Below are 12,539 nucleotides of genomic sequence, written 5' to 3'. Positions count from 1 at the left end.
GATTAACCAAAACTTCCAACTTCCATGTAGCTAACTGTCTTTTCTCTAATACAGTAGAGTGTGTCTGATCTACTAAAAATCCTCAATTGCATGTTTGCTCAAGTAAATAGTCTTAATTGTTTGAACAACCAGTAATCCTTAATTTGCAAATGCCAAATCTGGATTTTGTCTGTGTAATTCACTTTTATCTTAGGTTTTTTATTTGTATTTTATACTTTTTTTTCTACTCTTGTGTCCGTTTTAATCACTTATTATTGCTGCTGTGACAACTGAATTTACCTAAGAAGAGTCATGAAGTCGTTATTTTATCTTATCTGAGCCTCACCATGCAGCCTACCATGCAGATTGCAGATTACTTAAAATAAAATCTAAAATTAAAAAGTAACTGTTTCAAACCAGTTATTTGGAATAGTGTGCAGAGTGTTTTGAGTAACATTGAATGTTCAAAAACATCAAAGTTCCTATAGTCTCACTTGACAGCTGGGTTGTAGTGTCTGATAACACATAACATCTTGAGGTCTCAACGTGGACTTTAAGTACATTCGCTAGCCAAGGCTAAATACTGAGAGGGCCAAAAATGAATGGTAAAGAACATCTGACTGTATGTAAGGATAGCAAAAGTGATAGACTGAGGTTGTGCCAAATATGTTAAAGTTTGGGTAATTCGTTAGCGAATGGTACCCCATGGGTGCCGTCTGCAGGTTATAAAAGAGAGTTATGTTCATACTTTCTTTTGAGATTCTTTTTACAATTTGACTTTCAGAACTCCCTGGGTTGTGTGCAATCTGTGGTGGGCTTTTTTGGAATAAATCCTCCTTTATTCAAATAACACTTTCTCAGGCTCTTCACAGAAGAAGAATCCTCACATAAGCATGTGCTACCATTTTGAACCAATGTACACATTTACCATCACTGACCCAACTAGGACCTACATTGGATGCCCACCCATTTGGATTTAATGTTAGAAACCCACGTGGGTCCCATATATTCTAAACAATCTTGAGCCCATGTAAAATATATGCCCATATTAACTTAACATGACCCATTTGGGGCCCACATAGACATGTTTTCAGGGTCTGACTTGTATTTGCCTATGTGTGAACCATATAGTTTGACCAGGTAGGCCCCACCTGTGTCATCAGTACTAAAGAAATATACTGATTACCTAACTTTGCCCCACCTGGGGCACACAGCAAATGCTTTTCTTTAAATGACTGTGTTTTCCCATGTCTAACCCAGGTGAAAAACCCAAGTGGGTCCTACGTGTGTTTCCCATTTTGAACCAACTGAAGTGTTTCCCATGTTTGACCCAGCCAGGACCTACTATATGTTTCCACTTGGTTTTGCCCATATGGCTTTCATGTGAGAAACCCAAGTGGGTCCCATATATACTAAACAATCTTGAGCCCACGTAAAATATATGCCCATATTAACTTAACATAACCCATATGGGGCCCACATAGACATGTTTTCAGGGTCTGACTTGCATTTGCCCATGTGCGACCCATATAGTTTGACCAGGTGGGCCCCACCTGTGTTATCAGTGCTAAAAAATATATTGACTACCTCACCTTTGCCCCACCTGGGGCCCACATAGACATGTTTTCAGGGTCTGACTTGCATTTGCCCATGTGCGACCCATATAGTTTGACCAGGTGGGCCCCACCTGTGTTATCAGTGCTAAAAAATATATTGACTACCTCACCTTTGCCCCACCTGGGGCCCACATAGACATGTTTTCAGGGTCTGACTTGCATTTGCCCATGTGTGACCCATATAGTTTGACCAGGCGGGCCCCACCTGTGTTTTCAGTGCTAAAAAATATATTGATTACCTCACTTTTCCCCATATGGGGCCCACATAGACATGTTTTCAGGGTCTGACTTGCATTTGCCCATGTGCGACCCATATAGTTTGACCAGGTGGGCCCCACCTATATCATCAGTGCTAAAAAAATATATTGATTACTTCACTTTGCCCCACCTGGGGCCCACATAGACATGTTTTCAGGGTCTGACTTGCATTTGCCCATGTGCGACCCATATAGTTTGACCAGGTGGGCCCCACCTATATCATCAGTGCTAAAAAAATATATTGATTACTTCACTTTGCCCCACCTGGGGCCCACATAGACATGTTTTCAGGGTCTGACTTGCATTTGCCCATGTGTGACCCATATAGTATGACCAGGTGGGCCCCACCTGTGTCATCTATACTAAAACATATATTGATTACCTCACTTTGCCCCACCTGGGGCACACAACAAAAGCCTATCCTTAAATGACTGTGTTTGCCCATGTCTATCCCAGGTGGAAAACTTCACTTTGCCCCACCTGGGGCCCACATAGACATGTTTTCAGGGTCTGACTTGCATTTGCCCATGTGTGACCCATATAGTTTGACCAGGCGGGCCCCACCTGTGTTTTCAGTGCTAAAAAATATATTGATTACCTCACTTTTCCCCATATGGGGCCCACATAGACATGTTTTCAGGGTCTGACTTGCATTTGCCCATGTGCGACCCATATAGTTTGACCAGGTGGGCCCCACCTATGTCATCAGTGCTAAAAAAATATATTGATTACTTCACTTTGCCCCACCTGGGGCCCACATAGACATGTTTTCAGGGTCTGACTTGCATTTGCCCATGTGTGACCCATATAGTTTGACCAGGTGGGCCCCACCTGTGTCATCTATACTAAAACATATATTGATTACCTCACTTTGCCCCACCTGGGGCACACAACAAAAGCCTATCCTTAAATGACTGTGTTTGCCCATGTCTATCCCAGGTGGAAAACCCAAGTGGGTCCTACATGTGTTTCCCATTTTGGACCAAGTTAAGTGTTTCCCATGTTTGACCCAGCTAGGACCTACTAAAAGTGCCCACTTGGGATTGCCCATATGGGTTTAATGTGAAGAACCCAAGTAGGCCCCATACAAAAAGCCCAGTTTGAGCCCATGCCCACATGGAACCCATCCAGCCCGAGCAAAAACCAGGTGGGGCCCATATATACATGTTGGCTGGGCCCCAGAGTGCTCATTGGAACCTTCAGTAGTTTAGAAATTCTTCTTTAAACAATTACATCAGTATGCTTTCAAAAATAAGGTTGTGGAGATCTTGAGAGAGCTTATTGGTTTTACCCATCATGAAACACCTTTTTAACGATCATCAGTTGGGACTGAACCAGCTGATTTTAATTTGCACTAAGTGGCAGGATTTCCAATTACTGAAAGATTTCAGCTGGTCTCAGGACTTCATTAATATTTTTTAATAAATTTGGGAGAATTCCAAGCAAACTTTTTTCACTTTGTTATTATGAGATATATTGTGTGTGAAATTCTGAAAAATGAGTTTAGAATAAGGCTATGAAATGAAAAACAGACAAACAAGTGAAGGTCTGTGATAATTTCCAAACAGCTTATATATTTTGCTATGAAAGTAATTTTTCAATCTTTAGATTTAGTTAATATTAGTTGTCAGTGTGTAAGTGGTCATCATACTTGTAACCTTAGAAGACTTATTGCCTACAGAAAATATTCAGACATTCAAATATATTCAGCCAACTGTTCAATGTTAAAATAAATAAATAAATAGAACTTATATAATAAATAAAATATATACATCAAACGTAAAGTAAGTAAAGTCTGAATGTAGTAACCCTCGATTTTTAAATGTCAGCTTAATTTTATGTATATAACCTAAACGTTATAAACTTTCACCTTTGCAACTTTTGCAAAACTCTGCAGCTCGTGTGCTGACGAAGACCAGAGGGCGGGCCCACATTACACCGGTTTTACAATCGCTGCATTGGCTCCCCGTGTGTTTCAGGATCGATTTTAAAGTTCTTTTATTGGTTTTTAAATGTCTTAATGGTCTTGGGCCTTCTTATCTTTCAGATCTGCTTTTACCATACGAACCCTCGCGGACCCTGAGGTCCTCTGGTACTGGCCTTTTGATTGTCCCTAAAGTCAGGACACATACTCACGGAGAGGCAGCTTTTCAGTCGTATGGTCCTCGACTGTGGAACAGCCTGCCGGAGGAGCTCAGGGCCGCAGAGAACGTTCATGTTTTTAAAAACAGGCTCAAGACCCACCTTTTTAATTTAGCTTTTAACTAACGCTTATTTATTTAATGCTTATTTATTCTATCCTGTTATTCTATTTATATTATTCATTTAGTTTTACCTAATATTTACTGATTTTATTCTTATTCATTTTTTATCTTCTTACTCTGTTTATACTTATATTTATATTATATCCCACTCTTATTTATTTTATCTTTTTATCCTGTTTATATTCTTATTAGGTCATATCTCCAGTGTTTCCTCGGAGGGGGTTCTCTGCACCGGGGCTGTGATCGACCGTGGCTGCTGGGGCCCTGTGGGTCCTCTGAGCCTGGCTGGGGGGCTTCTTAGCCTCCCTCCTGCTGTGTGCCCAGCCTGGAGGCTGCGGTCTGTGACCGGCTCCCGGTGCAGACGGCTCCCTGTGATAGTGTTTCCTCACTTGGCTAATACGTACCCAGCCCAATTTTACTCTTTAGGTGTGTGTGTGTGTATGTGTGTATGTGTGTGTGTGGGGGTGGGGGGGTGGGGGGATGTGTGTATCATGACCGCTTCTGTTAATGACAGTGCGGGGAATGAGTGGGAGGGTGAGGTGGGCTGCTTTTAACCATGTAAAGCACTTTGTGCTACAGTTTGTATGAAAAGTGCTTTATAAATAAAGATTGATTGATTGATTGATATAATTTAAACAGAAGCTGATGCAAAAATTGGCTTTCAGACAAACAAATACCTTCAGCTTATAAATCATGTTACACTGTTCTCCCCAACATAGAAGTACAAAAGCTGTGTTCATAAGCAATGTTCCCTCTAATTTTTCATGTGTCTGAGTGAACACACAAACTCCCTGAGCGATCCCTTGGACCACTGTGAGCAACAGCAGACGTGTGCACTGTGGTCACGCCAGCATCGAATCCATCCAAGTTACATGGTTTATTAAAATAATCAAATTACAGTATTTACATTTATGTTAGACTACTTTTAATTAACTGCTTTAGCCCACTTACAATGAAAATTTAAAAAAAAATCTTGTTCATTACCTGTGTAGTATGTTAACACTATTGGAAGTAAAAATAACTTGAACTCCAATTTTGAAAACAAAACTTTCTTTCCTTTTGTTTATAAAGCTCGGACTTGTATTATGAGTCTGAGTCTGTGGTCTGGGAGAGAGTCCTGTAACTCTGTCTGCAAAATACAGTATATAATGACCAATGTTGGGCAATTAATTATATAGTTAATTCTTCAAACAGGTAACTGAGTTTTGCAAACACCACAGTTTTTTGTAGCTATTTACCTGAAAATGCAGCAAAGGCGTTTTTAAATAAACATTTCAAACTATTTACAGAACAATCAGGTGTTCTGCATCAAATTTGATGCCACACAAATTATTTGGCCACTCCAAAAAACAATTTCTGTCCACTATGAGATAAAGGAGAACATCACAAGCCTGATACCTGCAGGCCTGACAACAGGAGATGTATCACTGCTGTAACACCTGTAACATTAAGCAGTTGCCTCATTGTTCTGACACACACAACATTTATTGACTACACTACACACTAACTACACAAGATTTGCGCTAAACGTAACAAATCTCTCACATCTCAAAACACCGCCGTCACTCCTAAAACTTCCCCCTTCCTAAACAACTAAATGCGATGTTGTCATATCATGTTTTGATTGGTCCATATGGTACATTTTTCGACCAATAGGAAAGGGTGGGGTTTTTTTTGTTTTTTTTTTTTGTTTTTGGTTTTGCTCACAAGCGGAGAGTGCTTTCGAGCGTTTTCCTTATAAAACGCCGTTTTTACCGTTTCTTCCCGCAGTAAATATAAACAACGATAGTATTCAGGAAGAAAACCAAACATTGCATATTTTTTTATCATAACTCTGGTTTTACGTGGCCTATCAACACAATTTAAAAACTGGTATAAAGTCCACACTTTTTCCGTCAATTGTTCCATCTGTCCTGCTCACATCTCCAATGGTTGTACACGTTGTCATTAACGTGGCTTCACTCCACATCAGCCACGCCGCTTTGCTAGCTAAAAGACCGGTGTCGGCACATAAGGATGCTGTCATAGCCTGTCAGCGACGTTGATTAGCTGCGTATATATGAATGTGAATCACATTATTGGCTGGACTATGGGATAAGGTGGCATCGTTCTAATCCCATATGGGAGCAGCCAGTCACTTACTGACTAACACTGCAAAACAGAATTGTTAAAGTATTAATTTTAATTTCAATTCAGGTTAGATTTTTTTCTTGTGCGCAACGCAGATTTTCTGTGCGCAGAGACCGTGCCAGCAGTGCGCAATTGCGCACGCGCGCAGCTTAGAGGGAACATTGTTCATAAGCTAAAACTAATGGTTGAATCTGTTTGACTGCAACACTGGCCCTTTATTTACTTGGCATTGGATCATTTTATTTATTTATTTATTTATTTTTTATTTATATAGCGCCAGATCACAACAAAAGTCACCTCAAGGCACTTTATATTGTACAGTAGATCGCACAATAATAGATACAGAGAAAAACCCAACAATCATATGACCCCCCTATGAGCAAGCACTTTGGCGACAGTGGGAAGGAAAAACTCCCTTTTAACAGGAAGAAACCTCCAGCAGAACCAGGCTCAGGGAGGGGCGGGGCCATCTGCTGCGACCGGTTAGGGAGAGAGAAGGAAAACAGGATGAAAGACATGCTGTGGAAGAGAGACAGAGAATACTAACAGATATGATTCAATGCAGAGAGGTCTATTAACACATAGTGAGTGAGAAAGGTGACTGGAAAGGAAAAACTCAATGCATCATGGGAATCCCCCGGCAGCCTACGTCTATTGCAGCATAACTAAGGGAGGATTCAGGGTCACCTGGTCCAGCCCTAACTATATGCTTTAGCAAAAAGGAAAGTTTTAAGCCTAATCTTGAAAGTAGAGATAGTGTCTGTCTCCCGAATCCAAACTGGAAGCTGGTTCCACAGAAGAGGGGCCTGAAAACTGAATGTTCTCCCTCCCATTCTACTTTTAAATACTCTAGGAACAGCAAGTAGGCCTGCAGTGCAAGAGCGAAGTGCTCTAATAGGGTGATATGGTACTACAAGGTCATTAAGATAAGATGGGGCCTGATTATTTAAGACCTTGTATGTGAGGAGCAGGATTTTGAATTCAATTCTGGATTTAACAGGAAGCCAATGAAGGGAAGCCAAAACAGGAGAAATCTGCTCTCTCTTTCTAGTCCCTGTCAGTACTCTTGCTGCAGCATTTTGGATTAACTGAAGGCTTTTTTTTAGAGTTTTTAGGACATCCTGATAATAATGAATTACAGTAGTCCAGCCTGGAAGTAATAAATGCATGAACTAGTTTTTCAGCGTCACTAAGAGACAGGATATTTCTCATTTTAGAGATGTTACGCAAATGGAAGAAAGCAGTCTTACATATTTGTTTAATATGTGCGTTGAAGGATATATCCTGGTCAAAAATGACTCCAAGGTTCCTCACAGCATTACTGGAGGCCAAGGTAATGCCATCCAGAGTAAATATCTGGTTAGATACCATATTTCTAAGATTTTCAGGGCCGAGTACAATAACCTCAGTTTTATCTGAATTAAGAAGCAGAAAGTTAGCAGCCATCCAGGTCTTTATGTCTTTAAGACATTCCTGCAGTTTAACTAATTGGTGTGTGTTACCTGGCTTCATGGATAGATAGAGCTGCGTGTCATCTGCATAGCAGTGAAAATTTATGCTATGTCTTCTAATGATGCTGCCTAAGGGAAGCATGTATAATGTAAATAGAATTGGTCCTAGCACTGAACCCTGTGGAACTCCATAATTGACCTTAGTGGGTGAAGAGGACTCTCCATTTACATGTACAAATTGGAGTCTATTAGATAGATGTGATACAAACCACTGCAGCACAGTACCTGTAATACCTACAGCATGTTCTAATCGCTCTAATAGGATATTATGGTCAACAGTGTCGAACGCTGCACTGAGGTCTAGCAGGACAAGCACAGAGATGAGTCCACTGTCAGAGGCCATAAGAAGATCATTTGTAACCTTCACTAAAGCTGTTTCTGTGCTGTGATGAGCTCTGAAACCTGACTGAAACTCTTCAAATAAGCCATTCCTCTGCAGATGATCTGTTAGCTGTTTGACAACTACTCTTTCAAGGATTTTTGATATGAAAGGAAGGTTGGAGATTGGCCTATAATTAGCTAAGACAGCTGGGTCTAGAGATGGCTTTTTGAGTAAAGGTTTAACTACAGCCACCTTGAAGGCCTGTGGTACATAGCCGATTATTAGAGATAGGTTGATCATATTTAAGATTGAAGAATTAATTAATGGCAGGACTTCTTTGAGCAGTTTTGTAGGAATGGGGTCTAAAAGACACGTTGATGGTTTGGAGGAAGTAATTATTGAAGTTAACTCAGAAAGATCAATTGGAGAAAAAGAGTCTAACTTAACATCGATGGTACTAAAAGTAGCTGTAGACGATATTACATCTGTGGGATGATTATTGGTAATTTTTTCTCTAATGATAAAAATTTTATTTGTGAAGAAGTTCATGAAGTCATTACTAGTTAACGTTAAAGGGATTGTTGGCTCAGTAGAGCTCTGACTTTTTGTCAGCCTGGCTACAGTGCTGAAGAGAAACCTGGGGTTGTTCTTATTTTCTTCAATCAGTGATGAATAGTAAGATGTTCTGGCTTTGCGGAGGGCTTTCTTATAAATCAGCAAACTATTTCTCCAGGCTAAATGATGATCCTCTAAATTTGTGACACGCCATTTCCTCTCCAGCTTACGAGTTATCTGCTTTAGGCTACGTGTTTGAGAATTATACCACGGAGTCAGGTACTTCGGATTTGAGGTCTTGGTTTTCACCGGAGCTACAGTATCCAGAGTCGTACGTAGTGAGGAGGTAAAATTATTAACAAGATAATCGACCTCTGTTGGAGTAGCGTTCAGATAGCTGCTCTGCTCTATGTTGGTACAGGGCATTGAAGATGATAACAGTGGGTGGATTATATTCTTAAACTTAGTTACAGCACTTTCAGAAAGACATCTACTGTGATAAAGTCTACTCTCCACTGCTGTGTAATCAATTATTGTAAATGTAAATGTTATCAGGAAATGATCAGACAGGAGAGGGTTTTCAGGAAACACTGTTAAATGTTCAGTTTCTATACCATATGTTAAAACAAGATCTAGAGTGTGATTAAAGTGGTGGGTGGGTTCTTTGACATTTTGAGAGAAGCCAATTGAGTCTAATAACAGATTAAATGCCATGTTGAGGCTGTCATTTTTAGCATCTACATGGATGTTAAAATCACCCACAATAATTATTTTATCTGAGCTGAGCACTAAATCAGATAAAACGTCTGAGAAATCAGAGAGAAGCTCTGTGTAAGGCCCAGGTGGACGATAGATGATAACAAGTAAGACTGGTTTCTGAGTTTTACAGCTGGGTTGGACAAGGCTAAGCATCAGGCTTTCAAATGAATTAAAAGTCTGTCTTGGTCTTTCGTTAATTAATAGGCTGGTGTGAAAAATTGCTGCCACACCGCCCCCTCGGCCTGTGCTTCGAGGTTTCTGGTAGTTAGAATGACTCGGGGGTGTTGATTCATTTAAACTAACATAATCATCCTGCTGCAATGAGGTTTCTGTAAGGCAGAGTAAATCGATTTGTTGATCAATTATTAAGTCATGTACTAACAGAGACTTGGAGGAGAGAGACCTAATATTTAATAATCCACATTTCACTGTTTTACCCTGTTATTGACTTATGTTGACTCTCCATATTACTGTGAAGCACTTTGGTGTGCCTTCGGGTTTTTAAATGTGCTATATAAATAAAACTGTATTGTATTGTATTGTATTGTTTTACTCTTTGGTTCAGATGTGGATACTGTATTGTTCTTTCTTTGTGATTTTTTATGTTTACGTTGTTTGTTGCTGGTTTTTAGTATGTTTTTTGTCTGTTTGGGAGCTGACACAGTCTCTATGGAGATGGGTTTTGGGGGGGGGGGGAGGTAACAGGAGGAGAGAAGCTGCAGAGAGGCGTGTAAGACTGCAACTCTGCTTCCTGGTCCCAACTCTGGATAGTCATATTTTGGGGGGTTTAATAAATTGGTCCATATTTCTAGAAATGAGAGCTGCTCCATCCAAAGTGGGATGGATGCCGTCTCTCCTAACAAGACCAGGTTTCCTCCAGAAGGTTTGCCAATTATCTATGAAGCCCACATCGTTTCTGGGACACCACTCAGACAGCCAGCAATTTAAGGAGAACATGCGGCTAAACATGTCAATACCAAGTTTGGCATTTTTACACATCGCTATCTAAGAGTTACATAAAACTCCTTTCAGCTGCTCTCTTGAGCTCTACATGTTTGATTTGGCAAAGCTTTTTACCCTTGATATCTTTCATTCCACTAAACTAAAACAGCCCTAAAAGGGGATGTGTCTTTAGGTGGAATACCTGCTGCCTTTGGTTTGCAAGTAAATGTGTTAACAAGTACAACGTCAGAGGCACACTCTTCTTGACTCTTTGAGTCACACTCAAAGAGTCAAGAAATAATCACAGATACATTTCTGTTTTAGACTGAGGCAGATTTTGCTCTTGACTTTGCTGGTAAATCAGTGTTTCTTGGTGTTTAACTACCACCACTTTCAGTCAGATGAATAATTTGCAAATTGTTTAAAGTGAACATACCTCATCACACATCAGTAGGCTGAGAACCACAGCAAGAAACCCAGTGGATGGATAATATCCTTTCTTTCCCAGCCAGATCTGATGAACATATTTCATGAAAGCCGGATGGAGGATCATTATCTGTTATGAATCAGACATAGCCTTAAATCTGAGTTTTATGAACTCGTACTTTCTCCAATGAATTCCCCCCAAAATACTTTTAATTAGTACCACTGTAGCTAAAAGAAACCAGTATTTATTTTGGGGGGCAATGACCCGCATGAGCTTCCAGACACATAAATGTCAAGTATGAGAGATTGGGAAAACCATAACAATACCCAACACAGAACAGAGTAAACAGCAAATACTGCAACAAAGTGAAAGCTGAGGTGCAGGTGGCTTGTGAAATGGCTTGCACATCTGCAGCAATGGTGGATAGGCTAAGGCTGGTTAATAGTAAAACCTACTGTATAAGAGATTTGTCAGTTCAGTGTGTAAAATCAGCTGACTTCGTGGGCTGCCTGAATTAATGGTAGATTAGATTTATTATTTCTTATTATACTTCTTAGATATCAGTATATGCCAGTTTTGTTAATGTAAACCTAAAATACTCACCAAATCCTTGTTAGCTATCTTCTTTGAGTTTGGAGCACCATTTTCTCTGTTAAAAAGATGAAATTTATCTTTAAAATTGAAAGAGAACTGATTGTTTACCAAATAAATACTAATAATTACCTAAAACTTGCAAATCACAAGAAAAGATTAAGTTGTTCATAAAATAATTCATGCAACTTTATGCACTTTTTTCTGTTTAAAATGTTTCTTCACATATCTCCTTGTTTTGTTTACCCAGGAGCTACACTGCACAAATTCAGTCAAGTCTCTATGAATAAATGAAGTACTTACATTAGGTTAGCTGTATCTGAGATATACAGATACAGCCAAAGCAAAATACAGCTTTTTGCTAGAGGTCAGCCAGCTGACAGTTATCTGTCAGCCAACTGTTAGCTGACAGTCAGCCACTGAGAGTCCCCCTCCTTCCCTTGGGGCATATCAACTTTTCACTATAAACATACAGCTTTCACTCAATTGCAGAGTGTCACTAAGAGATAACGCCTTCTTCAAAAAAAACTTTGACTTGGATAGTTAGCTCTAGATGATTTTCTCAGTATTATTGTAGGGTGTTTGTCTCATAATATAAAGCAAATTGAGGCCACTGTTTTGGTTTGGTGCTATATCAATAAAACTAAATTGAATTTCACATTCTTTTTATAGTTTTTGTTGTAAACCTTTGCACCCATTAAAATATCAAAACTTAAAGTTATCTTTTGAAAATGTAAAATGATAAAACTTTACAGTCAGTTTGACCGTTCAGACATTTTACACTGCAAATCACTAAAACTATTTCCAGTATACAGTTTGATTTATTCTTTTGATTTCTTTAAACTCTTGTATTGTGAAAAATTCTTGAGTTACCCATAATTTCTCTACATTTTGTATAAAGAGGCCAGACTTTTACCTAGTTTTTGTTAAAGTGCTGTCAAGGCACTTTAACAAAGGCTACGCCCACACTAGCCCGGATAGATTTGAAAACAGCGTTTCTGTCTAAAAACACTCACTAGCGTTTTCAGTCATTTTCACAGAGTTACACATCCACATTGAAATGGATGAAAACGCTTATGTTCCAGTACTACACATGCATGCAATGCAAGAAGATTCGACCTGCCTCATTTCTGTCTGCCTCTGTACTTTCCGGCTCTTTGAAACATCGCGGCAAAATGTTGAGGA

At 39.6% G+C, this 12,539-nt stretch overlaps 1 protein-coding gene across 1 annotated transcript in view; it reads right to left on the bottom strand.

The window, feature by feature from the left end:
- The window catches only part of LOC135933171 (CMP-N-acetylneuraminate-beta-galactosamide-alpha-2,3-sialyltransferase 1-like), a 57,771-nt gene that overhangs the window by 16,258 nt on the left and 28,974 nt on the right, over nucleotides 1-12,539 (bottom strand). The window contains exons 7-8 of the mRNA XM_065471156.1: nucleotides 11,367-11,412; nucleotides 10,773-10,892 (exon numbers count right to left, since the gene is read on the bottom strand). Of these exons, the coding sequence (XP_065327228.1) occupies nucleotides 10,773-10,892; nucleotides 11,367-11,412 (166 nt within the window). The remainder of the gene's footprint in view (nucleotides 1-10,772; nucleotides 10,893-11,366; nucleotides 11,413-12,539) is intronic.

Source organism: Pelmatolapia mariae, linkage group LG22, assembly GCF_036321145.2.
Source record: "Pelmatolapia mariae isolate MD_Pm_ZW linkage group LG22, Pm_UMD_F_2, whole genome shotgun sequence".
Taxonomy (NCBI): Eukaryota; Metazoa; Chordata; class Actinopteri; order Cichliformes; family Cichlidae; genus Pelmatolapia; species Pelmatolapia mariae.
The sequence above is the reverse complement of the archived record's forward strand: the minus strand, read 5'-3'. Positions and strand labels throughout refer to the sequence as shown.